Source organism: Oncorhynchus gorbuscha, linkage group LG03 (assembly GCF_021184085.1).
Source record: "Oncorhynchus gorbuscha isolate QuinsamMale2020 ecotype Even-year linkage group LG03, OgorEven_v1.0, whole genome shotgun sequence".
Classification (NCBI taxonomy): domain Eukaryota; kingdom Metazoa; phylum Chordata; class Actinopteri; order Salmoniformes; family Salmonidae; genus Oncorhynchus; species Oncorhynchus gorbuscha.
In genome coordinates, this window is record NC_060175.1 from 35,502,368 (window position 1) to 35,526,674 (window position 24,307).

Below are 24,307 nucleotides of genomic sequence, written 5' to 3' on the forward strand. Positions count from 1 at the left end.
CCCTCTTTCCACTGGGATTCTCTGCCTCTAACCCTGTTACGGGGGCTGAGTCACTGGCTTGCTGGGGCTCTCTCGTGCCGTCCCTGGGGGGGTGCGTCACCTGGGTGGGTTGATTCACTGTTGTGGTCGGCCTGTCTGGGTTCCCCCCTTGGGTTGTACCGTGTTGGAGATCTTTGTGGGCTATACTCGGCCTTGTCTCAGGATGGTAAGTTGGTGGTTGAAGATTTCCCTCTAGTGGTGTGGGGGCTGTGCTTTGGCAAAGTGGGTGGGGTTATATCCTTCCTGTTTGGCCCTGTCCGGGGGTGTCCTCGGATGGGGCCACAGTGTCTCCTGACCCCTCCTGTCTCAGCCTCCAGTATTTATGCTGCAGTAGTTTATGTGTCGGGGGGCTGGGGTCAGTTTGTTTATCTGGAGTACTTCTCCTGTCCTATTCAGGTGTCCTGTGTGAATCTAAGTGTGCGATCTCTAATTCTCTCCTTCTCTCTTTCTTTCGCTCTCTCGGAGGACCTGAGCCCTAGGACCATGCCCCAGGACTACCTGACATGATGACTCCTTGCTGTCCCCAGTCCACCTGGCCATGCTGCTGCTCCAGTTTCAACTGGCCTGGGCCCTAGGACCATGTCCCAGGACTACCTGACATGAGGACTCCTTGCTGTCCCCAGTCCACCTGGCCATGCTCCTGCTCCAGTTTCAACTGTTCTGCCTTACTATTATTCAACCATGCTGGTCATTTATGAACATTTGAACATCTTGGCCACGTTCTGTTATAATCTCCACCCGGCACAGCCAGAAGAGGACTGGCCACCCCACATATGCTCTCTCTAATTCTCTCTTTCTTTCTCTCTCTCGGAGGACCTGAGCCCTAGGACCGTGCCCCAGGACTACCTGACATGATGGCTCCTTGCTGTCCCCAGTCCACCTGACTGTGCTGCTGCTGCAGTTTCAACTGTTCTGCCTTATTATTATTTGACCATGCTGGTCATTTATGAACATTTGAACATCTTGGTCATGTTCTGTTATAATCTCTACCCGGCACAGCCAGAAGAGGACTGGCCACCCCACATAGCCCGGTTCCTCTCTAGGTTTCTTCCTAGGTTTTGGCCTTTCTAGGGAGTTTTTCCTAGCCACCGTGCTTTTACACCTGCATTGTTTGCTGTTTGGGGTTTTAGGCTGGGTTTCTGTACAGCACTTTGAGATATCAGCTGATGTACGAAGGGCTATATAAATAAATTTGATTTGATTTGATTTGACAAATCGGAGCAGAAAACTAAACATAAAAAACTAATTCCACTCGTAGTGACGAGGACAGACTGGAGACTCGACCATAAACTGTAGGTTGCCTCGGGAAGGCACCGACCGTAGCAGACTCAGACACCTGCTCACACGCAGCATCTGAGGGAAACAAGACACGACAGGGCGAGACGAAGACACAGCATGGCGAACAATATACAAGGATCCGACAGGACAGAAACGGAAAACAAGGGGAGAAATAGGGACTCTAATCAGAGGACAAGATAGGGAACAGGTGTGGAAAGACTAAATGAGTGAGTAGGAGAATGAGGAACAGCTGGGAGCAGGAACGGAACGATAGAGAGAGGAGAGAGAGGGAGGGAGAGAGAGAGGGATAGAAAAGGGAACGAACCTAATAAGACCAGCAGGGGGAAACGAACAGAAGGGAAAGCAAAAGACAAGACAATATAAGACAAAACATGACAGTACCCCCCACTCACCGAGCGCCTCCTGGCGCACTCGAGGAGGACTCCTGTCGGCAACGGAGGAAATCATCAATCAGCGAACGGTCCAGCACGTCCCGAGACGGAACCCAACTCCTCTCCTCAGGACCGTAACCCTCCCAATCCACTAAGTATTGGTGACCCCGTCCCCGAGAACGCATGTCCATGATCCTACGTACCTTGTAAATAGGTGCGCTCTCGACAAGGACGGGGGGGGGGGTAAGACGAACGGGGGTGCGAAGAAAGGGCTTGACACAGGAGACATGGAAGACAGGATAGATGCGACGAAGATGTCACGGAAGAAGCAGTCGCACAGCGACAGGATTGACGACCTGGGAGACACGGAACGGACCAATGAACCGCGGAGTCAACTTACGAGAAGCTGTCGTAAGGGGAAGGTTACGAGTGGAAAGCCACACTCTCTGGCCGCAACAATACCTAGGACTCTTAATCCTACGTTTATTGGCGGCTCTCACAGTCTGTGCCCTGTAACGGCAAAGTGCAGACCTCACCCTCCTCCAGGTGCGCTCACAACGTTGGACAAACGCTTGAGCGGAGGGAACGCTGGACTCGGCAAGCTGGGATGAGAACAGAGGAGGCTGGTAACCCAGACTACTCTGAAACGGAGATAACCCGGTAGCAGACGAAGGAAGCGAGTTGTGAGCGTATTCTGCCCAGGGGAGCTGTTCTGCCCAAGACGCAGGGTTTCTAAAAGAAAGGCTGCGTAGTATGCGACCAATCGTCTGATTGGCCCTTTCTGCTTGACCGTTAGACTGGGGATGAAACCCGGAAGAGAGACTGACGGACGCACCAATCAAACGACAGAACTCCCTCCAAAACTGTGACGTGAATTGCGGACCTCTGTCTGAAACGGCGTCTAACGGAAGGCCATGAATTCTGAACACATTCTCGATGATGATTTGTGCCGTCTCCTTAGCGGAAGGAAGCTTAGCGAGGGGAAAGAAATGTGCCGCCTTAGAGAACCTATCGACAACCGTAAGAATCACAGTCTTCCCCGCAGACAAAGGCAGACCGGTAATGAAGTCTAAGGCGATGTGAGACCATGGTCGAGAAGGAATGGGAAGCGGTCTGAGACGACTGGCAGGAGGAGAGTTACCTGACTTAGTCTGCGCGCAGCCCGAACAAGCAGCCACGAAACGGCGCGTGTCACGCTCCTGAGTAGGCCACCAAAAGCGCTGGCGAATAGAAGCAAGAGTACCTCGAACGCCGGGATGACCAGCTAACTTGGCAGAGTGAGCCCACTGAAGAACAGCCAGACGAGTAGAAACAGGGACGAAAAGAAGGTTACTAGGACAAGCGCGCGGCGACGCAGTGTGCGTGAGTGCTTGCTTAACCTGTCTTTCAATTCCCCAGACTGTCAACCCGACAACACGCCCATAAGGAAGAATCCCCTCGGGATCAGTAGAAGCCACAGAAGAACTAAAGAGACGGGATAAGGCATCAGGCTTGGTGTTCTTACTACCCGGACGGTAAGAAATCACAAACTCGAAACGAGCGAAAAACAACGCCCAACGAGCTTGACGTGCATTAAGTCGTTTGGCAGAACGGATGTACTCAAGGTTCTTATGGTCTGTCCAAACGACAAAAGGAACGGTCGCCCCCTCCAACCACTGTCGCCATTCGCCTAGGGCTAAGCGGATGGCGAGCAGTTCGCGGTTACCCACATCATAGTTGCGTTCCGATGGCGACAGGCGATGAGAAAAATAAGCGCAAGGATGAACCTTATCGTCAGACTGGAAGCGCTGGGATAGAATGGCTCCCACGCCTACCTCTGAAGCGTCAACCTCGACAATGAATTGTTTAGTGACGTCAGGAGTAACGAGGATAGGAGCGGACGTAAAACGTTCTTTGAGAAGATCAAAAGCTCCCTGGGTGGAACCGGACCACTTAAAACACGTCTTGACAGAAGTAAGAGCTGTGAGAGGGGCAGCAACTTGACCGAAATTACGAATGAAACGCCGATAGAAATTAGCGAAACCTAGAAAGCGCTGCAACTCGACACGTGACCTTGGAACGGGCCAATCACTGACAGCTTGGACCTTAGCGGGATCCATCTGAATGCCTTCAGCGGAAATAACAGAACCGAGAAAAGTGACGGAGGAGACATGAAAAGAGCACTTCTCAGCCTTCACGTAGAGACAATTCTCTAAAAGGCGCTGGAGTACACGTCGAACGTGCTGGACATGAATCTCGAGTGACGGTGAGAAAATCAGGATATCGTCAAGGTAGACAAAAACAAAGATGTTCAGCATGTCTCTCAGAACATCATTAACTAATGCCTGAAAAACAGCTGGCGCATTGGCGAGACCAAACGGCAGAACCCGGTACTCAAAATGCCCTAACGGAGTGTTAAACGCCGTTTTCCACTCGTCCCCCTCTCTGATGCGCACGAGATGGTAAGCGTTACGAAGGTCCAACTTAGTAAAGAACCTGGCTCCCTGCAGAATCTCGAAGGCTGATGACATAAGGGGAAGCGGATAACGATTCTTAACCGTTATGTCATTCAGCCCTCGATAATCCACGCAGGGGCGCAGAGTACCGTCCTTCTTCTTAACAAAAAAAAACCCCGCCCCGGCAGGGGAGGAAGAAGGCACAACGGTGCCGGCGTCAAGAGACACAGACAAATAATCCTCGAGAGCCTTACGTTCGGGAGCCGACAGAGAGTATAGTCTACCCCGAGGAGGAGTGGTCCCCGGAAGGAGATCAATACTACAATCATACGACCGGTGAGGAGGAAGGGAGTTGGCTCTGGACCGACTGAAGACTGTGCGCAGATCATGATATTCCTCTGGCACTCCTGTCAAATTGCCAGGGTCCTCCTGAGAAGTGAGGACAGAAGAAACGGGAGGGATAGCAGACATTAAACACTTCACATGACAAGAAACGTTCCAGGATAGGATAGAATTACTAGACCAATTAATAGAAGGATTATGACATACTAGCCAGGGATGACCCAAAACAACAGGTGTAAAAGGTGAACGAAAAATCAAAAAGGAAATAGTCTCACTGTGGTTACCAGATACTGTGAGGGTTAAAGGTAGTGTCTCATATCTGATACTGGGGAGATGAATACCATCTAAGGCGAACATGGGCGTAGGCTTCCCTAACTGTCTGAAAGGAATGTCATGTTTCCGAGCCCATGCTTCGTCCATAAAACAACCCTCAGCCCCAGAGTCTATCAAGGCACTGCATGTAGCACCCGAACCGGTCCAGCGTAGATGGACCGACATAGTAGTACAGGATCTTGATGGAGAGACCTGAGTAGTAGCGCTCACCAGTAGCCCTCCGCTTACTGATGAGCTCTGGCCTTTTACTGGACATGAATTGACAAAATGTCCAGCAAGTCCGCAATAGAGGCACAGGCGGTTGGTGATCCTCCGTTCCCTCTCCTTAGTCGAGATGCGAATACCTCCCAGCTGCATGGGCTCAGTCTCTGAGCCAGAGGAGGGAGATGGTTGCGATGCGGAGCGGGGAAACACCGTTAACGCGAGCTCTCTTCCACGAGCTTGGTGACGAAGATCTACCCGTCGTTCTATGCGGATGGCGAGAGCAATCAAAGAGTCCACACTGGAAGGAACCTCCCGGGAGAGAATCTCATCTTTAACCTCTGCGTGGAGTCCCTCCAGAAAACGAGCGAGCAGCGCCGGCTCGTTCCAGTCACTAGAGGCAGCAAGAGTGCGAAACTCTATAGAGTAATCCGTTATGGATCGATCACCTTGACATAGGGAAGCCAGGGCCCTAGAAGCCCCCTACCAAAAACTGAACGATCAAAAACCCGAATCATCTCCTCTTTAAAGTTCAGGTAATTGTTAGAACAATCAGCCCTTGCCTCCCAGATAGCTGTGCCCCACTCTCGAGCCCGGCCAGTAAGGAGTGATATGACGTAAGCAACCCGAGCTCTCTCTCTAGAGTATGTGTTGGGTTGGAGAGAGAACACAATATCACACTGGGTGAGAAAGGAGCGGCACTCCGTGGGCTGCCCGGAGTAACAAGGTGGGTTATTAACCCTAGGTTCCGGAGGCTCGGCAGACCAGGAAGTAGCAGGTGGCACGAGACGAAGACTCTGGAACTGTCCAGAGAGGTCGGAAACCTGAGCGGCCAGGTTCTCCAAGGCATGACGAGCAGCAGACAATTCCTGCTCGTGTCTGCCGAGCATGGCTCCTTGGATCTCGACGGCAGTGTTACGAGCATCTGTAGTCGCTGGGTCCATTCTTGGTCGGATCCTTCTGTTATGCAGGTGAATGAGGACCCAAAAGCGACTTGGCGAAAACAGAGTCTTTATTCCAGTAAAGGAAATAGGCAATACTCCTAGACAAATCGGAGCAGAAAACTAAACATAAAAAACTAATTCCACTCGTAGTGACGAGGACAGACTGGAGACTCGACCATAAACTGTAGGTTGCCTCGGGAAGGCACCGACCATAGCAGACTCAGACACCTGCTCACACGCAGCATCTGAGGGAAACAAGACACGACAGGGCGAGACGAAGACACAGCATGGCGAACAATATACAAGGATCCGACAGGACAGAAACGGAAAACAAGGGGAGAAATAGGGACTCTAATCAGAGGACAAGATAGGGAACAGGTGTGGAAAGACTAAATGAGTGAGTAGGAGAATGAGGAACAGCTGGGAGCAGGAACGGAACGATAGAGAGAGGAGAGAGAGGGAGGGAGAGAGAGAGGGATAGAAAAGGGAACGAACCTAATAAGACCAGCAGGGGGAAACGAACAGAAGGGAAAGCAAAAAGACAAGACAATATAAGACAAAACATGACACTTTGCCTGTTTGATGGTTCGTCGGAGGGCATAGCAGGATTTCTTATAAGCTTCCGAGTTAGTGTCCCGCTCCTTGAAAGCGACAGCTCTAGCCTTTAGCTCAATGCGGATGTTGCCTGTAATCCATGGCTTCTGGTTGGGGTATCTACATACAGTCACTGTGGGAATTTCATCATCGATGCACTTATTGATGAAACCATTGCCTGATGTGGTGTGCTCCTCAATGCCATCGGAGGAATCCCAGAACATATTCCAGTCTGTGCTAGCAAAACAGTCCTGTAGCTTAGCATCTGCTTCATCTGACCACCTTTTTATTGATTGAGTTAAATTTTTGTTTGTAAGCAGGAATCAGGAGGATAGAATTATGGTCAGAGTTGCCAAATGGAGGGCGAGGGAGAGCTTTGTACGCATCTCTGTGTGTGGAGTAAAGGTGGTCTAGAGTTTTTTTCCCTCTGGTTGCACGTTTAACATGCTGATAGAAATTTGGTAAGACGGATTTAAGTTTCCCTGCATTAAAGTCTCCGGCTACTAGGAGCGCCGCCTCTGGGTGAATGTTTTCCTGTTTGCTTATGGCGAAATACAGCTCATTCAGTGCGGTCTTAGTGCCAGCATCAGTCTGTGGTGGTATGTAGACAGTTATGAAAAATACAGATGAAAACTCTCTAGGTAGATAGTGTGGTCTACAGCTTATCATGAGATACTCTACCTGAGCAAAAGGTGAGCAAAACCTCAAGACTTCCTTAGATATCATGCACCAGCTGTTATTTACAAATATACATAGTGCGCCGCCCCTTGTCTTACCAGATGCTGCTGTTCTGTCCTGCTGATACAGCGTACAACCAGCCAGCTGTATGTTGATAATGTTGTCGTTCAGCCACGGCTCCGTGAAGCATAAGATATTACTGTTTTGAATGTCCCGTTGGTAGTTTAATCTTCCGCATAGGTCATTGATTTTATTTTCATAAAGATTGCACGTTTCATAGCAGAATGGAAGGAAGTGGGATTCATTGGATCGCCTACAAATTCTCAGAAGGCAGCCTGCCCTCTGGCTCTTTTTTCTCCGCCTTCTATTCACGCCAATGAAGGGATCTGGGCCTGTTCCCGGGGGCTCGTCGGACTCATTAAAGAAAAAAAGGATTCTGCTAGTCCGTGGTGAATAATTGCAGTTCTAATGCCCAGAAGTTATTTTCGGACATAAGAGACAGTAGAAGCAATATTATGTACAAAATAAGTTAAATAAAATAAGTTACAAACAACGCAAAGAAACAAACAAAAAACACAATTGGTTAGGAATACGTAAAACGTCAGCCTTGTTCTCCGGCACCATCTTATCTCTCTACCCTCTACCTCCCCTCTCTCTCTCTCTCCTCTCTCTGTGTTAACCATTACCTCTCCCCCAACACCCCAATGACCCAACCTGTTCTGTTCCTCCTCTGTCTCCCTTGTTTATTAACCTGAGACAGAGAGTCCAAACAGAACCATATTCGCTCTTCCTTACATCTCAATCCCTCACTTTCTCTCTCTGTCTCTCTCACTTTCTCTCTGTCTCTCTTACTCTCTCATCCTCTCTCTCTCTCTTTATCTCCCCTCTTCTCCCAGTTTATCTAAGAAGATGTAATGTGACTTTCTATATGTTGATGTGAACATATTTCAGCAGCTGTTGTCTATCAGTGATGTCAGGGTCAGAAACACCATCATTTTTGGGGGATAAATAGGCAGGAATTCCTGGTGATGTTAGTGCATTCCCAGCTAGTGCATCTGGTCCTTGGAAGTTGTGGGAATGTACATTTTAGGTTTCCCATAGGTTCTGGGAACAAAGCCATACATTTCCTGACCATTAAAACTGAATGTTTTTTTTTTACTTTCTGAGAATGGAAGGGACACTTTTGCCTCTTCTGGTAATGTACATTTTTAGGTTGCAGGGAGGTTCTGAGAATGTTTTACTATGGTTCTCTATGGTTCCCTGAACGGTTTTATTACCATTCGGAGAATGGAGATAAGTTATTTGAACATGATTAAAAACATTCTGAGAACATTTTATAAATCTAGTGAACGTTTTGAACAAAATTGTAATGTTTGTTTTTTTAAAAACTTTCATTGAATGTTTCAACAAGACTTTCAATTGCACTGCAGACTTAGTTTTGGTTAACTGTTTTGAACACCAAGGACAGATAGGACACATGGAAATTAATTTGATTTGTCATTAATCATGCAAACACATGGATTTTTTATTATGGCATGGTCGTCAGTGAGATTCAAACCTATGATCTTCTGTTCTCTATATTCTGTTCTGCGCTACCAGGATGTAGGTACCGTGCCATGTTTTTTTTAAAACTCATACAAAGCTGTTCATTTTAGTCTATTCAAATGGACCCAATTTCAAAGAAAACAAGCACTCAATCTTTGAACGTTACTAATGTTTTCTTGTGTGTTTTTATGGAATGTTGTCTTTATGTTCTGAGAACATCACTTTAAATAGAAGAATGAGAAAACCTGCAGAAAATGTTATGCAGAAGTACTGAAATTCCCACAGAAGAACATTGTTTCTTAACATTCTCTGAACGTTCAAGATCATGACTTTAAATAGAACCACGAGGAAACCTGTAGGAAACGTTATGCTGAAGTATTGAAATTCCCACAGAAGAACGTTGTTTCTTAACATTCTCTGGACTGTTTGACAACATTCCCAATGTCAAACCAGTTGGAGAACATTCCTAGAACATGACCAAAAATATAATTAAATGTAACCATGTTTGAACTTTTAGGAAATGTTCTGTTGAAGTAATGAAATGCCAAGAAAATAGCCTTGTTTTGTCATGTTCCTTAAATGTGCTGAGAATGTTCCAAAGCCAAGCAATATCCTGCAACATTCCCAGAAAGTTGTGGGAAGGTTGTATGCAAAATAACCATAGGACAATCAAGCTCTCACCAATCTCTAAGAAACACAGTTTTCTCTCTTTGTCATCAGCTTAAGGCAGAATCAAGACCCCTCCTTTCATGATGGAAAATCTGTATTAATAGTTTTAATAGCTCGCAATTGAAAGCAATTCTTGCAAATTCAACTGAATTCGGAGGCTGGTGATATTTTTATACTGTACTTATCAAGGCCACTGTCTTTTTCTCGAACTTGCTCACTAAATTTATCACTCACACATATAAACTTTTATTTTCTTTCTCTCCTCTCTTCCTCATCCTCTCTTCCCACTTTTCATTAGGCTCAAAATTCAGTGAACTGTATACAAACACAAAGTGAGAAAGACTGAATATGTTATGAAAATGTTTGGGAAAATGTAATAGGAAACACACTCAAATCAAATCAAATGTATTTATATAGCCCTTCGTACATCAGCTGGTATCTCAAAGTGCTGTACAGAAACCCAGCCTAAAACCCCAAACAGCAAGCAATGCAGGTGTAGAAGCACGGTGGCTAAGAAAAACTCCCTAGAAAGGCCAAAACCTAGGAAGAAACGTCGAGAGGAACCAGGCTATGAGGGGTGGCCAGTCCTCTTCTGGCTGTGCCGGGTGGAGATTATAACAGAACATGGCCAAGATGTTCAAGTGTTCACAAATGACCAGCATGGTTAAATAATAATAATCACAGTAGTTGTTGAGGGTGCAGCAAGTCAGCACCTCAGGAGTAAATGTCAGTTGGCTTTTCATAGCTGATCATCAAGAGTATCTCTACCACTCCTGCTATCTCTAGAGAGTTGAAAACAGCAAGTCTGGGACAGGTAGCACGTCCGGTGAACAGGTCAGGGTTCCATAGCCGCAGGCAGAACAGTTGAAACTGGAGCAGCAGCACGGCCAGGCGGACTGGGAACAGCAAGGAGTCATCATGCCAGGAAGTCGTGAGGCATGGTCCGAGGGCTCAGGTCCTCCGAGAGAGAGAAAGAAAGAGAGAATTAGAGAGAGCATACTTAAATTCACACAGGACACCGGATAAGACAGGAGAAGTACTCCAGATATAACAAACTGACCCTAGCCCCCCGACACAAACTACTGCAGCATACATACTGGAGGCTGAGACAGGAGGGGTCAGGAGACACTGTGGCCCCATCTGATGACACCCCCGGACAGGGCCAAACAGGAAGGATATAACCCCACCCACTTTGCCAAAGCACAGCCCCCACACCACTAGAGGGATATCTTCAACCACCAACTTACCATCATGAGACAAGGCCGAGTATAGCCCACAAAGATCTCCGCCACGGCACAACCCAAGGGGGGACGCCAACCCAGACAGGAAGATCACATCAGTGACTCAACCCACTCAGGGCCCTCAAAGAGAATTTAGCATCTCTGACTCCTAAACTACTGCAGCACATAAACTCTGACTAATTACCCAGTCTGTGTGTGTGTGTGTGTGCGTGTGCGCGTGCGCGCGCGCGCGCGTGTGTGTGTGTGTGTGTGTGTGTGTGTGTGTGTGTGTGTGTGTGTGTGTGTGTGTGTGTGTGTGTGTGTGTGTGTGTGTGTGTGTGTGTGTGTGTGTGTGTGTGTGTGTGTGTGTGTGTGTGTGTGTGTGTGTGTGTGTGTGTGTGTGTCATCACTGCCGGTAAGTGTAAAAATAAACCTGATACAAAGTAACTAAAAAGGAAATGATAGTGGTGAAGTGTGGCTTTCAGACTTTCCTAATGCACACAGATTTTCCTAATTCAGACTTTCCTAATGCACACCAACTGTTTATGATAAGGGCCAGGAGTTTTTCCTTTTCTTGAACAAGTGATCCTGACCAGGCAAAACTCCTGGCCCTACAGTGTATCTATGATTGCTGACATTTAGAGAACCCACTGGGCACAGCTGTCATTTCAACGTCTAGTTTTGATTTACATTTGGTTGAGTTGTCAACTAACATGAATTCATTGTGAAATCAACAAAAAGGTTAGGCTAAAAGTTGTCTGAAAAATTATTAAATTCCCTTAAACTGATTACTCTTTTCAAATCCAATCAGTTTTCCATGATGATTCAACGTCATCACATAGAATTTTGAGATTGAAATGACATGGAAACAATGTGGATTGAACCAGGTCACAAAAACAAACAGTCCTGTTTTATTTGGGTGTACCAGATTAAGGATCATTATCAGATTAAATTACTCAGACTCATGTGAAACCAGAATGATTATGTTTGGTGTATAAAACACAGTATAATCCCTCGCTTTCTAGGGATGTACTGTGACAGTTTCTGTACCCTTTTTGGCCTATGAGCAGAATTAATACTAATCGGATAGGAGAGGATAGGAAAGGGTTAAATTGTTCTATAACAGATTCATAGTTTGCTGATGAGAGCAGTGTGCACTGAGGGGTATTTGCCTTGGCAGCTTTCCGACAGGAAGTTCAGAGCAGTTAGCCATAGGAGCCATCACAGCCCAACAGTCCACAGTTTACTGCAGTGGGGATGACCTCATCTAAAGGCACAGTTTTTTTTTAAATAGACAAAAATTATTTAATAGAAATTCATAACAGGCCAAACAGGAAGGATATAACCCCACCCACTTTGCCATTACACTATTTTGTATTACACTATTTTCATCACAATGTATTTTGTGTGTATTACACAACTTTCTTTCTCTATAACGCATTTGTTTGTGTACATTACACAAATTCCAATTTGTTGTTGCTAACATTAGCTAGGTGGCTAACATTAGTTAGGCTAGCTAGGTGGCTAACATTAACTAGGCTAGGGGTTAAGATTAAGGTTAGGGTTTAAGGTTAGGGTAAGGTTTAGGGGTTAAGGTTATGGTTATGGTTAGGTAACATGCTAGCTAAGTAGTTAAAGGGTTAAGTTTAAGGTTAGGAGTTAGGTTAAAGGGTTAAGGTTAGGATTATGGGGAAGGGTTAGGTAACATGCACAGTAGCTAACAAGTAGTAAGTAGTGGCAAAGTTGCTAATTAGCTAAAATGCTAACGTTTTCCATGATTCGAACACACAACCTTCCGGTTGCTAGACATTCATGTTGAAAGCCTACCCATCCTCCCAGACCAACCTCCCTCCTATTGTTTCTGTCTTAAGTTACCTACTGTCTTCATCTATGATTGAAATTCACTGTATAGAAAATTGTGTACTGCCCATGAAAAATGTGCAGTTTTATAGCTAATCTCATGCTATTTTACACGTTTTGCCATGAAGCTGAGAGACAATGTTGCGGTTTTACAGCTCAAGGATTCTTAAAAGATGGGACAATATCAAATATTGTGTTAATATTAACAACATTTGAAACATATATTTTGATAGACCAAAGCATTAGCTATCAAACCAACCTCCTAATTATATATTTTTTCTTCATATAATGCAATTACAATAACTGAATTTATGTCAACTCCGTCACACAATAAAAGGCATTTAATTTCTACAATTATTCTTTCAAGTCATAGAAGGCTTTTGCAAGAAACTACATACAATCATGTGCCACCTCAGATTTGTCCTTTTTGTAAATGTATATATGATCTTTTGTTTAAGATTTTTCTTCTTCTCTGTAATACTACTAGCCACAGAGCAATTTGGCTTTAACCAGCCCAGATAGTTTCCCAATCTCTAAACTAGCTACCAAGAAGACATTTAAGGCTACCAATCAAGTTTGAGTAGCTAGCTTGCCTAACTTTATTAGCTGGCATGCCTACTGGCAAGGTTAGTAGACTTAAGAAAAGCAAGCAATTACTAAATGTACTGACTCACGTTGCGTTCAACCTTTACCCAGATTTAAGCAAAAAACACAGATCAGGAGGATACAGACAGCTCTAGAGGTATGCTTAGACATGCAGAAAATTACAAATATTTTTTTATATAGAATTAAGCATAATGATTACGGCTCTAGATTGCAGGAAAAAAGAAATTGACGACCCCACAGCCATCCTGACATACTTTGTGCCCCTCAGATTGCATGATGCACCTGCAATTTGTGTGTATTTGGCGCACTACAGTTAGGCCCTAAAGCTTATGCTTAGGCTATCCACTAATGCCAGACAAAAATAATGGAAAAAAACCTCAACGTAGCCTATAGACATGAATTGCACAATAATTATACATTCATGTTTTTTAATGTATTGGTTTCTCTTTATTCAAGCGACCCGTCACCCAACCGCCCTTCAGCCACACAATATTTCATGACCCTAAGCCCCCCCCGCCGGCGGGTTATAAGTTATTGGTCTCTGACCCTGTTATCACACCCCACATATTTCCAAAGATATTTGGTTTGACTTTGGAGCCAATTCAACTCTAACCAGTATGGCTGATCTAAACAGCCCTGTGAAAAAGGTAAATTTGTCACATATTTCCATGGCTACTGTGTGTAGTAGGTAAACTTTAGGACTACATCTCTCCATTTGTGAGGATCCGTGTGTAGTGTTATGCTGCCGAGTAAGTAGGTGTACTGTAGATAAGGGTTTTGCCTGGCTATAAGTGAACATAACCATGTGTAACTAACTGTATGCTGAGTAACACAGGGCTCTATATGGGTAATAGTAGTCCTGTCCTCTTTCTCTTTAGACTGGGAAGAACCCTTTTACCATGGTTGTCTGAGAGCAGGGCCCTACCTTAAGTAGGTCACAAAAGTGGATCCCATCTTTCTGTGTGTGTGTCTATCTGTGTGTGTGTACAGTTGAAGTCGGAAGTTTACATACAATTTGGGGCATTGTTCATTTGGAAGTCCCATTAGCAACCAAGCTTTAACTTCCTGACTTATGTCTTGAGATGTTGCTTCAATATATCCACCTAATTTTCCTGCCATCTATTTTGTGAAGTGCACCAGTCCCTCCTGCAGTAAGCACCCCCACAACATGATGCTGCCACCCCCGTGCTTCATGGTTGGGATGGTGTTCTTCAGCTTGCAAGCCTCCCCCTTTTTCCTCCAAACATAACGATGGTCATTATGGCCAAACAGTTCTATTTTTGTTTCATCTATTTGAATTAAAGGGCTTCCTAAAGATACAGTGAGCTCCAAAGTATTGGGACAGTGACACGTTTGGTTGTTTTGGCTCTGCACTCCTGCAAGCATATTATTGTCCTGGGATATAAACATTGAGTTGTTATTTTACCTGAAATGCACAAGGTCCTCTACTCCAACAATTAATCCACACTTAAAACGGCCAACCGAATCGTTTCTAGTCATCTCTTCTCCTTACAGGCTTTTTTATCTTGGAACTTATATGGTGATTGGCATCTACACTTTCATAGTATTACCACAATAACCGGAAAATCATTTTGTTTTTCAATCACCCACGTGGGTATAACCAATGAGGAGATGGGAGAGGCAGAACTTGCAGCGTGATCTGCGTCAGTAAGAGAAAGGATTTCTATTTCAGCCCTTGGCATTGCAGACGCTAGTTGGCGGGCGAGAGCAGTGCAGGTGCAATAATTGAATAACATGGATTTGTAAATTTATTTTGCGACGCTCACACAAGTGACGTATCCGGTCTGGTCATCATGTAAGTCAACGAAGTCAGTTTTTTCAAATAAAATCCATTGTGAATAAAATCCTTCCTCACAGTAAAAATAGCAAAAATAGATGTGTATGTCCCGAGCTCACTGGAATAGGCTAGCTGCTACAATGTTACAAGTTCGCTAGGGACAGCTTCGGGCCAGACTCTCATGTATAGGCTACAGACATTGGGCTGGACGCTCACTCAGTTGATTGATTTAATACAGTGTTGCACTTCACTAGCGATATCTCAAGTCAAGACATATACAAAGGGAGGAAGACAGGCAGAGTAGAGAGGTGAATGTGATTGAAAAAACCTGCATTTTCATTGTCTATTTTTATTTGTTGGCTTTATGTATTTTTACTTAGTTGTCAAGGAAGTTATAGGCCTACTTCTACATTGGCCTAGGGCTAGGCTATCTCTTAGTTCCATGCACTTATTTCTTTAGCCATTGAACCTCCATTGCTCACAGGAAGCAAACAGAGGAGGTGCTCTGTCTCAAAAGCCAGGGACCTGTAAGAAATAGGCATAACCTTGGGAGCAAAAGCTGCATTAGGACATAACAAACTCCAAACAGGAATGCTGTACTGATAGTGTGTGGAGATCTCCAACGCGCTTGGCCGATGCCAAGGCCATGAGCAGGGCATTATTGTAGGAAAGGACGTTCAGCACCACTGACTCCAGTGGTTCAAACGAAGGGTTACACAGAACATCCAGGACCAAAGCCAGGTCCCAGGTTGGTGACATAGGCTTAGACACTGGTCTGAGCCACCAGATTCAACAACAGACCCTCCTGACGGACACTATCTACGGTGGCCTGAATCAAGTCCACCGGAGGAAACGCATAGAGCAGGGTCCGAGGCCACTGACATGCCAAAGCATCCGTTCCCAACGGAGTGCCCAGTTCCGCCATTGAGAAGACAGACAACAATGCACGTTTTCTCACAATGAGTGAAGATCTATGTCAGCCCTGGCTAACTGGTCCCATATCTAGACAACCACCAGTCTCCACTCCGTAGAGATACGACCCCCCCCCCCGGGAAAGTAGATCCGCACCCACGTAGAGAGATCCAGGAAGATGCATCACCCTGAGCGACAGGACATTCTCTCTGCTCCATAAGAGCAGATAATGGGTCAGGTTCAGCAAAGAGAGAAACCCCATCCCCACTGCCTGTTTATGTGCACCACCACTGTCCTGTTATCAGACCTTACAAGGAGCCAAAGCCCTTAGGCACGACAGGAATACCATGAGCAACCAATGTCAGTGGCGAGATGCGTCCAGACTTGAAGAAATCACTCAGCTCTGAAACAGACGCATACACAGCAGTCCCAGATGCACCACCGCTGTCATAAAGGCCATCAGACCAAATAACTGCAGCCACAATTGAAAAGGCACCGAGTTCCCCAGCTGAAACTGTGCCAGACAGAGCTGGAAAGCGACCCTCTTTGTTGCAACAAAAATGCATGCTTCAGAACCAAGTTCAGAACAAGTCCCAGATGCTGAGCTAGAGTCAAACAGCTTTTCTTGTGATTCATTATGAACCCCAGAGGCTGAATACGGAAAACCAGCATGGCAGTGTGGAGCTCCACCTGTTCCCTCAATTACAGCCAATCGTCCAGATAAGCCCCACCGGTGCAAAATCCGCTTCCACCACCATAGAAAAGTAATGACAGGCAAACTAAGCTTCCTGAAGCATTGGGGTTTTTCAGACAATTGCGTTGAAATAGGTTAATTACTCCAGACTTTGATCAGCACAGTGTACACTAGTGGCACCTGCTGGTCAAAAGTATTTAGAGCAACCACATGATTATAGATGCTGTCCCACTGATACCAAACCAATCAGGTGGTTGTTCAAGGAAATTAAGCTTTGGACGTCATTGATCACGTGCTTCCGATAAAAATGATACAGTCATCGGAACACTGCTTCGAAGTACACTGCTTACCGATTTTGACACGTATCTCGGAGCTCCAGCATCAAACGTAACATAACTGTAGAAAAGGTGCAAGGATTAGGGACAGCCCGAAAGGCAGGACCAGAAACTTGTAGGCCACACCCTCAAAATGAAACCTCATCTGTGGGGAGGCTGTATAAATTATCCTCTTAAGGATCTGCCCCTTTTTTTATTTATTTGCGCCTAAAATGACATACCCAAATCTAACTGCCTGTAGCTCAGGATCTGAAGCAAGGATATGCATATTCATGGTACCATTTGAAAGGAAACACTTTGAAGTTTGTGGAAATGTTATAGGAATGTAGGAGAATATAAAACATTAGATCTAGTAAAAGATAATACAAGGAAAAAAAACAACCTTTTTTGTGCCATCATCTTTAAAATGCAAGAGAAAGGCCATAATGTATTATGCCAGCCCAGGTGCAATTTAGATTTTGGCCACTAGATGACAGCAGTGTATGTGCATAGTTTTAGACTGATCCAATGAACCATTGTATTTCTGTTCAAAATGTTGCAAGACTGTGCACTCTCCTCAGACAATAACATGGTATTCTTTCACTGTAATAGCTACTGTAAATTGGACAGTGCAGCAGTTGGATTAACAAGAATTTAAGCTTTCTGCCAATATCAGATATATCCAGGGAATTTCTTGTTACTTGCAACCTTGTGCTATTCACATTAGCCAACATTAGCTCAACTGTCCCTCAGGGGACCCACCAATCCTGAAGATGACTAAATGAAAAAGCACATCCTTCAGATCTATGGACGTGAACCAATCTTTGGTCAGGTTGGATGGGGAGCGTTGTAGCACAGCTGTTTTGAGGTCTGTCCAGAGCTGTTTGATTTGGTTCTAGTCTAGGGTCTGGCTGAGTCACTCAAGGACATTCAGAGACTTGTCCCGAAGCCACTCCTGCGTTGTCTTGACTGTGTGCTTAGAGTCGTTTTCCTGTGCGAAGGTGGACCTTCGCCCCAGTCTGTGGTCCTGTGCGCTCTGGAGCAGCTTTTCATCAAGGATCTCTCTGTACTTTGCTCCGATCATCTTTCCCTCGATTCTCACTAGTCTCCCAGTCCCTGCCTCTGAAAAAATGTCCCCACAACATGATGTTGCCACCACCATCCTTCAACGTAGGGATGGTGTGAGGTTTCCTCCAGACATGACACTTGAAATTCAGGCCAAAGAGTTCAATATTGGTTTCATCAGACCAGAGAATCTTGTTTCTCATGTTCTGAGAGTCCTTTAGGTGCCTTTTGGCAAACTCTAAGCAGGCTGTCATGCGCATTTTACTGAAGAGTGGCATCTGTCTGGCCATTCTACCATAAAGGCCTGATTGTTGGAGTCCTGCAGAGATGGTTGTACTTCTGGAAGGTTCTCCCATCTTCACAGAGGAACTCTGGAGCTCTGTCAGAGTAACCATCGGGTTCTTGGTCACCTCCGAATGCTCAGTTTGTCCGGGCAGCCAGCTCTAGGAAGAGTCTTAGTGGTTCCAAACATATTTTATTTAAGAATGATGGAGGTCACTGTGTTCTTGGGGGCCTTTCAATGTTGCAGAAATGTTTGGTACCCTTCCCCAGATCTGTTGCTCATCACAATCCTGTCTTGGAGTTCTACATACAATTCCTTCGACCTCATGGCTTAGGATTTGCTCTGACATTCACTGTCAACTGTGGGACCTTTTATAGACAGGTGTGTGCCTTGGACTCCAATGAAGTTGTAGAAACATCTCAAAGATGATCAATGGAAACCGGATGCACCTGAGCTCAATTTTGAGTCTCATACCAAGGGGTCTGAATACTTATGTTAATAAGGTATTTATGTTTTTATTTTAAATACATTTTCAAAAAATTATAAAACCTTTTTTGCTGTGTCATTATGGGCTATTGTGTGTAGATTGATGAGGAAAACAATTAATTAATTAATTTTAGAATAAGGCTGTAATGTAATGTCTGAACACTTTCTGAATGCACTGTAAAAACATTTACAATACATTCCGTTCTCAGCATCAACAAAACTCTCTCTATCCTCAATCTTGTTAAGTGTGTTCAGGTGTGTTGCCGTCTAATTGGCCACACATCTTAATGTGTGCTTGTTTCCTTTGAAATGGAGTCTGTTTGAATAGACCAAAATGAATGTATGTGTAAAAAAACATTGTATTCTAGCTCCATCATGATGATGCAGTGGACTAATTTCATGGATAGAAAACAGAAGATTGTAGGTTTGAATCTCACTGATGTCGTGTCACAATAAAAAATAAATGTGTTTGCATGATTAAAGCCCAAGGAAATTAATTTCCATGTGTTCTATCTGTGATTGGAGTTTAAAAAAGTTAACCAAAAATAAGATAGCAGTGTTATTAAAACTCGCATTGAAATATTTAGTAAAAGTTAAGGAAGTTTAAAAGAAACTCAAAATAACCTACAGTTTCCATTCTCAGAGCATTAATAAAACTTCCCAGGAAAACTTTCAAGGAACCAGAGTAAAACGTTCTCAGAACCTCCCTGCAACCTAAAAAATAAAAGTTCCCTGAACAAATGAAATTTCCACTTTAAAAAAACGTTCAGGTTTAACGGTCAGGAAACGTATGGCTTCATTCCCACAACCAATGTGAAACCAAAACATACATTTCCACAACTTCCAAGAAACCAAATGTGCTAGCTGGGTATAAATTAAAAGTGACCAGTACCAGAGAAATGGCCATGTTATTAACAGTGTAACCGCCAATGCGGTGTCTCCTAAAAATGGCTATGTCAGACTTCTACAGAAGATCTGTCTCAGCTTTTCTCTTGGCCACTGATACCCCATTTCTATGATTACAGCTTAAATCAATATGCTGGCGGTACATAGTTAGGAGTCTGGGAAGTGGTCAAAGTGGCAGCAAAGAGCCACAAAGAGCTTAAACCACTGCTAAGATCAGCAGAACAAAATCAAACGTTACTGTTGGGGCTTCCCAATCAGAGCAATGTGTTTGAGATCATACTCTTTTCCATAGTCTAAAGGCTTCGTTAATGGAATTCATTCTATGGTGTGAGTGAGTGACAGCACTTGTATTAGCCCACTAATGCTAAGTTAGGAGTACAGGAAACAATGGTTAGGATAGAATGAGTGATAGGGGCTGGCTTTGACTGTCATGATTTACATCAGCTGCTTTTCCATCACTACAAGACAGACTTACAGACAGAGTGTCTCAGTCAGCTTGCTCTTGCTGACAATGTGTTTTCTCAAGGCCTCATTCATCTCCCAAGAAAACTCTTCGCTTTTGTCTTCCTCTCTCTCCTCTCAAACTATTTTACTGTGTGTTCGTCCCTCCACCTCCTGCCTCTCAATTCCTCTCACTCTTTCTCACTCCTTTTCCCCTTTGTACCTCTTCCTTTTCTCGTTTTCACTGTCATTGCAATGTCTCACTGGAATCCAAATATACAGTGGGGTCAGCCAGTGTATACCATTCTGTAAACACCAACTCCTTACCCCCTGAGAGAGAAGACAGGGTGGGCCGGGCTCAACCCAGCACGGCATGAGTTTAAAACTCATATCCACACTCTCTTTGAGGACATATACAGTATGTGTTAACATAAACCTCCTCCAATATGTTTACCCCTTTCTCCCTGCAGACCCACTCCACACTCTTGTTCATCCTCTTCCTGCCTCTCTCTCAGTGATGATATCACATCGGCAGGCTGACTTGATGGCTGTGTCATCTGTCGCGTGTGAACTATTTTAGGACGTCAAATCAACAGCTCTCTCCATAGCTTAGTTAAGAATGCCTCCTACCCCCCCAGCCCCTCCCACCACACACACACACACACACACACACACACACACACACACACACACACACACACACACACACACACACACACACACACACACACACACACACACACACACACACACACACACACACACACACACACACACACACACACACACACACACACACACACACACACACTGTAGATAAACAGTGTCCGGGCCAAAGTATCTTGTTCTTTCTGTTTCTTTCTTTGTACTGTGAAGTGAGTTTCCACCCGTGGATTTGTTGATTAAACGTGGTTTATTTCGGCCTGGCATGTGACTCCCTATGCTACAATGGTATAAATACTTTATCTGCTTAAAACAGATCATTTAAGCACATTTTTGTGAGGTGGTAAGGCAATATCCACATGAGAGCTCTGTGTGGGTTAGAAAGCAGTAAATGGCCTGGTTGCTGTGGTATTAAAGCTGGTACTGGGAAATTGAGTACTGTTAATACATTAGTCTATAAATTTAAGGTATTCTAAGGAAGTAACCAAAAGAAAAACCTGTGCTTAAATCAAGTTGGACTAAATTACCTCAATAACTGAATAACCAAAACCTCTCTCTCTCTGTCTCCCCTGTAGAGTCGTACTCTGTGGCCGGCAGTGAGGGCAGCATCACTCCATCCGTAGGCTCTGTGGCCAACCAGGCCTCTGGCATCTCCAGCCCCTGCTCGCCCTCCTCCCCTGGGGAGTCACATCACTCTGTCAGTGCCCTGAAGAAGTGGCTCACCAACCCCGTCCGCAAGCTGAGCGTGGGGGGAGGAGGAGGAGTGAAAGGAGGAGGGGGATGCAAGGAGGACAGGCAGGTCCACAGGCTGGATGGGAAGCATCCCTCTCCCCTCCCCCTAACGGCCAAGCCCTTGGAAGGCCTCTGGAGCAGGGGGAGAACTACACAATCCTCCCCTGCACTGATGTGGACTTGGTGAGGCATTACTTTCTACTATAGCCTTGGAATCCACACAGAGGTTTTTATAAAGATTGTGATAACATCACTTCAGGACAAACCCCTGACTCCAATGACTTAATATGAATGCCCAAGTAATGTGAATAGATTACGTGTGTATGTGTGCATGCGTGCGTGTATGTGTGTTATATTGTGTATGTTGTGTGTTGTGCAGGGGAATGATGGCCTGGTGAGTCCAGCGACGTACTCTCCAACACACCCTCTCTGTCACAGCTACCTATCTGACCTACTACAGGACAGGGATACACACAGTCTGGTAAGGATTACACACATACACACACACAAACAGAGCAGACAGAGGACACTGCAGCCTTTTGTACCCCCCACATTGATTCGGTACCGGTAACCCCTGTACAAGGTGCCTTCGGAAAGTATTCAGACACCTTGACTTTTTCCATATTTTGTTACTGTACGTTACAGCCTTACCCTCATTTTTTTTTTTTTTTCTTATCAATCTACAAACAATACTGCATAATGACAAAGCAGAAACAGGTTTCTAGAAATGTTTGCTAATTTATTAAAAATAAAAAACTGAAATATCACATTTACATAAGTATTCAGACCCTTTACTCAGCACATTGTTGAAGCACCTTTGGCAGTGATTACGGCCATGAGTCTTCTTGGTTATGACGCTACAAGCTTGGCACAACTGTTTTGGGGAATTTCTCCTATTCTTCTCTGCAGATCCTCTCAAGCTCTGTCAGGTTGGATTGGGAGCGTCGCTGCACAGCTATTTTCAGGTTTCTCCAGAGATGTTCGATTGGGTTTAAGTCCAGGCTCTGACTGGGCCACTCAAGGACATTCAGAGATTTGTCCCGAAGCCACTCCTGTGTCGTCTTGGCTGTGAGCTTAGGGTCACTGTCCTGTTGGAAGGTGAACCTTCACCCCAGTCTGAGGTCCTGAGCGCTCTGGAGCCCTCAATCCTGTCGCTGAAAAACATCCCCACAGCATGATGCTGCCACCACCATGCTTCACCATAGCGATGGTGCCAGGTTTCCTCCAGACGTGATGCCTGGCATTCAGGCCAAAGAGTTCAATCTTTGTTTAATCAGACCAGAGAATCTTGTTTTTCATGGTCTGAGAGTCTTTAGGTGCCTTTTGGAAAACTCCAAGCTGGCTGTCATGTGTCTTTTACTACTGAAGAGCGGCTTCCGTCTGGCCACTAAACCATAAAGGCCTGATTGGTGGAGTGCTGCAGAGATAGTTGTTCTTCTGGAAGGTTCTTCAGAGGAACTCTGGAGCTCTGTCAGAGTGACCATCGGGTTCTTGATCACCTCTCTGACCAAGGCCCTTCTCCCCCAATTGCTCAGAATGGCTCGGAGGCCAGCTCTAGGAAGAGTCTTGGTGGTTCCAAACTTCTTCCATTTAAGAATGATGGAGGCCACTGTGTTCTTGGGGACCTTCAATGCTGCAGAAATGTTTTGGTACAATTCCCCAGCTCTGTGCCACGATGCAATCCTGTCTCGGAGCTCTACGGACAATTCCTTCAACCTCGTGGCTTGGTTTTTGCTCTGACATACACTGTCAACTGGGGGAACAGGTGTGTTTCTTTCCAAATCATGTCCAATCAATTGAGCTTACCACAGCTGGACTCCAATCAAGTTGTAGAAACATCTCAAGGATGATCAATGGAAACAGGATGCACCTGAGCTCAATTTAGAGTCTCATAGCAATCGGTCTGAATACTTATGTAAATAAGGTATGTGTTTTCTATTTTTTTATACATTTATAGCAACCTGTTTTTGCTTTGTTATTATGGGGTATTGTGTGTAGATTGCTGATGATTCTTAAAAATATACATATTATAGAATAAGAATGTGACGTAACAAAATGTGGAAAAGGTCAATGGGTCTGAATTCTTTTCGAAGGCACTGTTATTGCATTCCTTTAAAAAATATATTTTTTTCATTTTAGTTTATTTATTAAATATTTTCTTATCTCTTCATAAAACTCCATTCTTGCTTAAGGGCTTGTAAAATAAGCATTTCACGTGAACACTTGTTTTTCGGCACATGTGACAAATACAATTTGATTTGATTGTTAGAGCTCTGTACACAAAGGCTGATTCTGTGGAGATTTAGAGAACAAAGAGATATTACAGCTGTCAGAGCATTCATTTCCCTGTTAGTCAAACACTGGCACTGAGCCTGAAACAACTCCCTTTAAAACCAGTATCAATATTCAATAAGGAGAGAGTGGGGGGAGGTGGTGAAAGAGAGAGAGAGAGAGAGAGAGAGAGAGAGAGAGAGAGAGAGAGAGAGAGAGAGAGAGAGAGAGAGAGAGAGAGAGAGAGAGAGAGAGAGATATCAAAAGAAAGTAAGAGAGAGAGAGAAAGAGAGAAAGAGAATCCTGAACAACCGAGAAAGCGGAGGCGAGTTAACCATAAATAGATGTAAGGTCAGAAAATATCAAGTCTCTCCTCATGTAACCTGAGATACCGCTGTTGCTGGGCAACCGCTTATTGGTTAATGCAAAAATCCCGGTAATTAGAGTATTAACATTCAAACAGAGCACATAAGCAATGCTAGAGTCATCAAACAAACCAGAGGAGTATGCTAAATTAGTATAGCTAATGTTTATAAAACATAACAGTTTCTCCCGCAAATACATAGTCACTGGGAATGCTGTACAGTATATTCAGTGTACAGTATC

General features: G+C 44.8%; 1 protein-coding gene across 1 annotated transcript in view; it reads left to right on the forward strand.

The window, feature by feature from the left end:
- The window catches only part of LOC124031283 (rho guanine nucleotide exchange factor 25-like), a 52,071-nt gene that overhangs the window by 14,729 nt on the left and 13,035 nt on the right, over positions 1 to 24,307 (forward strand). Inside the window, exons 2-3 of the mRNA XM_046342352.1 lie at positions 21,274 to 21,613; positions 21,810 to 21,911. Coding sequence (XP_046198308.1) covers positions 21,479 to 21,613; positions 21,810 to 21,911 — 237 coding nt within the window. The 5' untranslated portion in view covers positions 21,274 to 21,478. The remainder of the gene's footprint in view (positions 1 to 21,273; positions 21,614 to 21,809; positions 21,912 to 24,307) is intronic.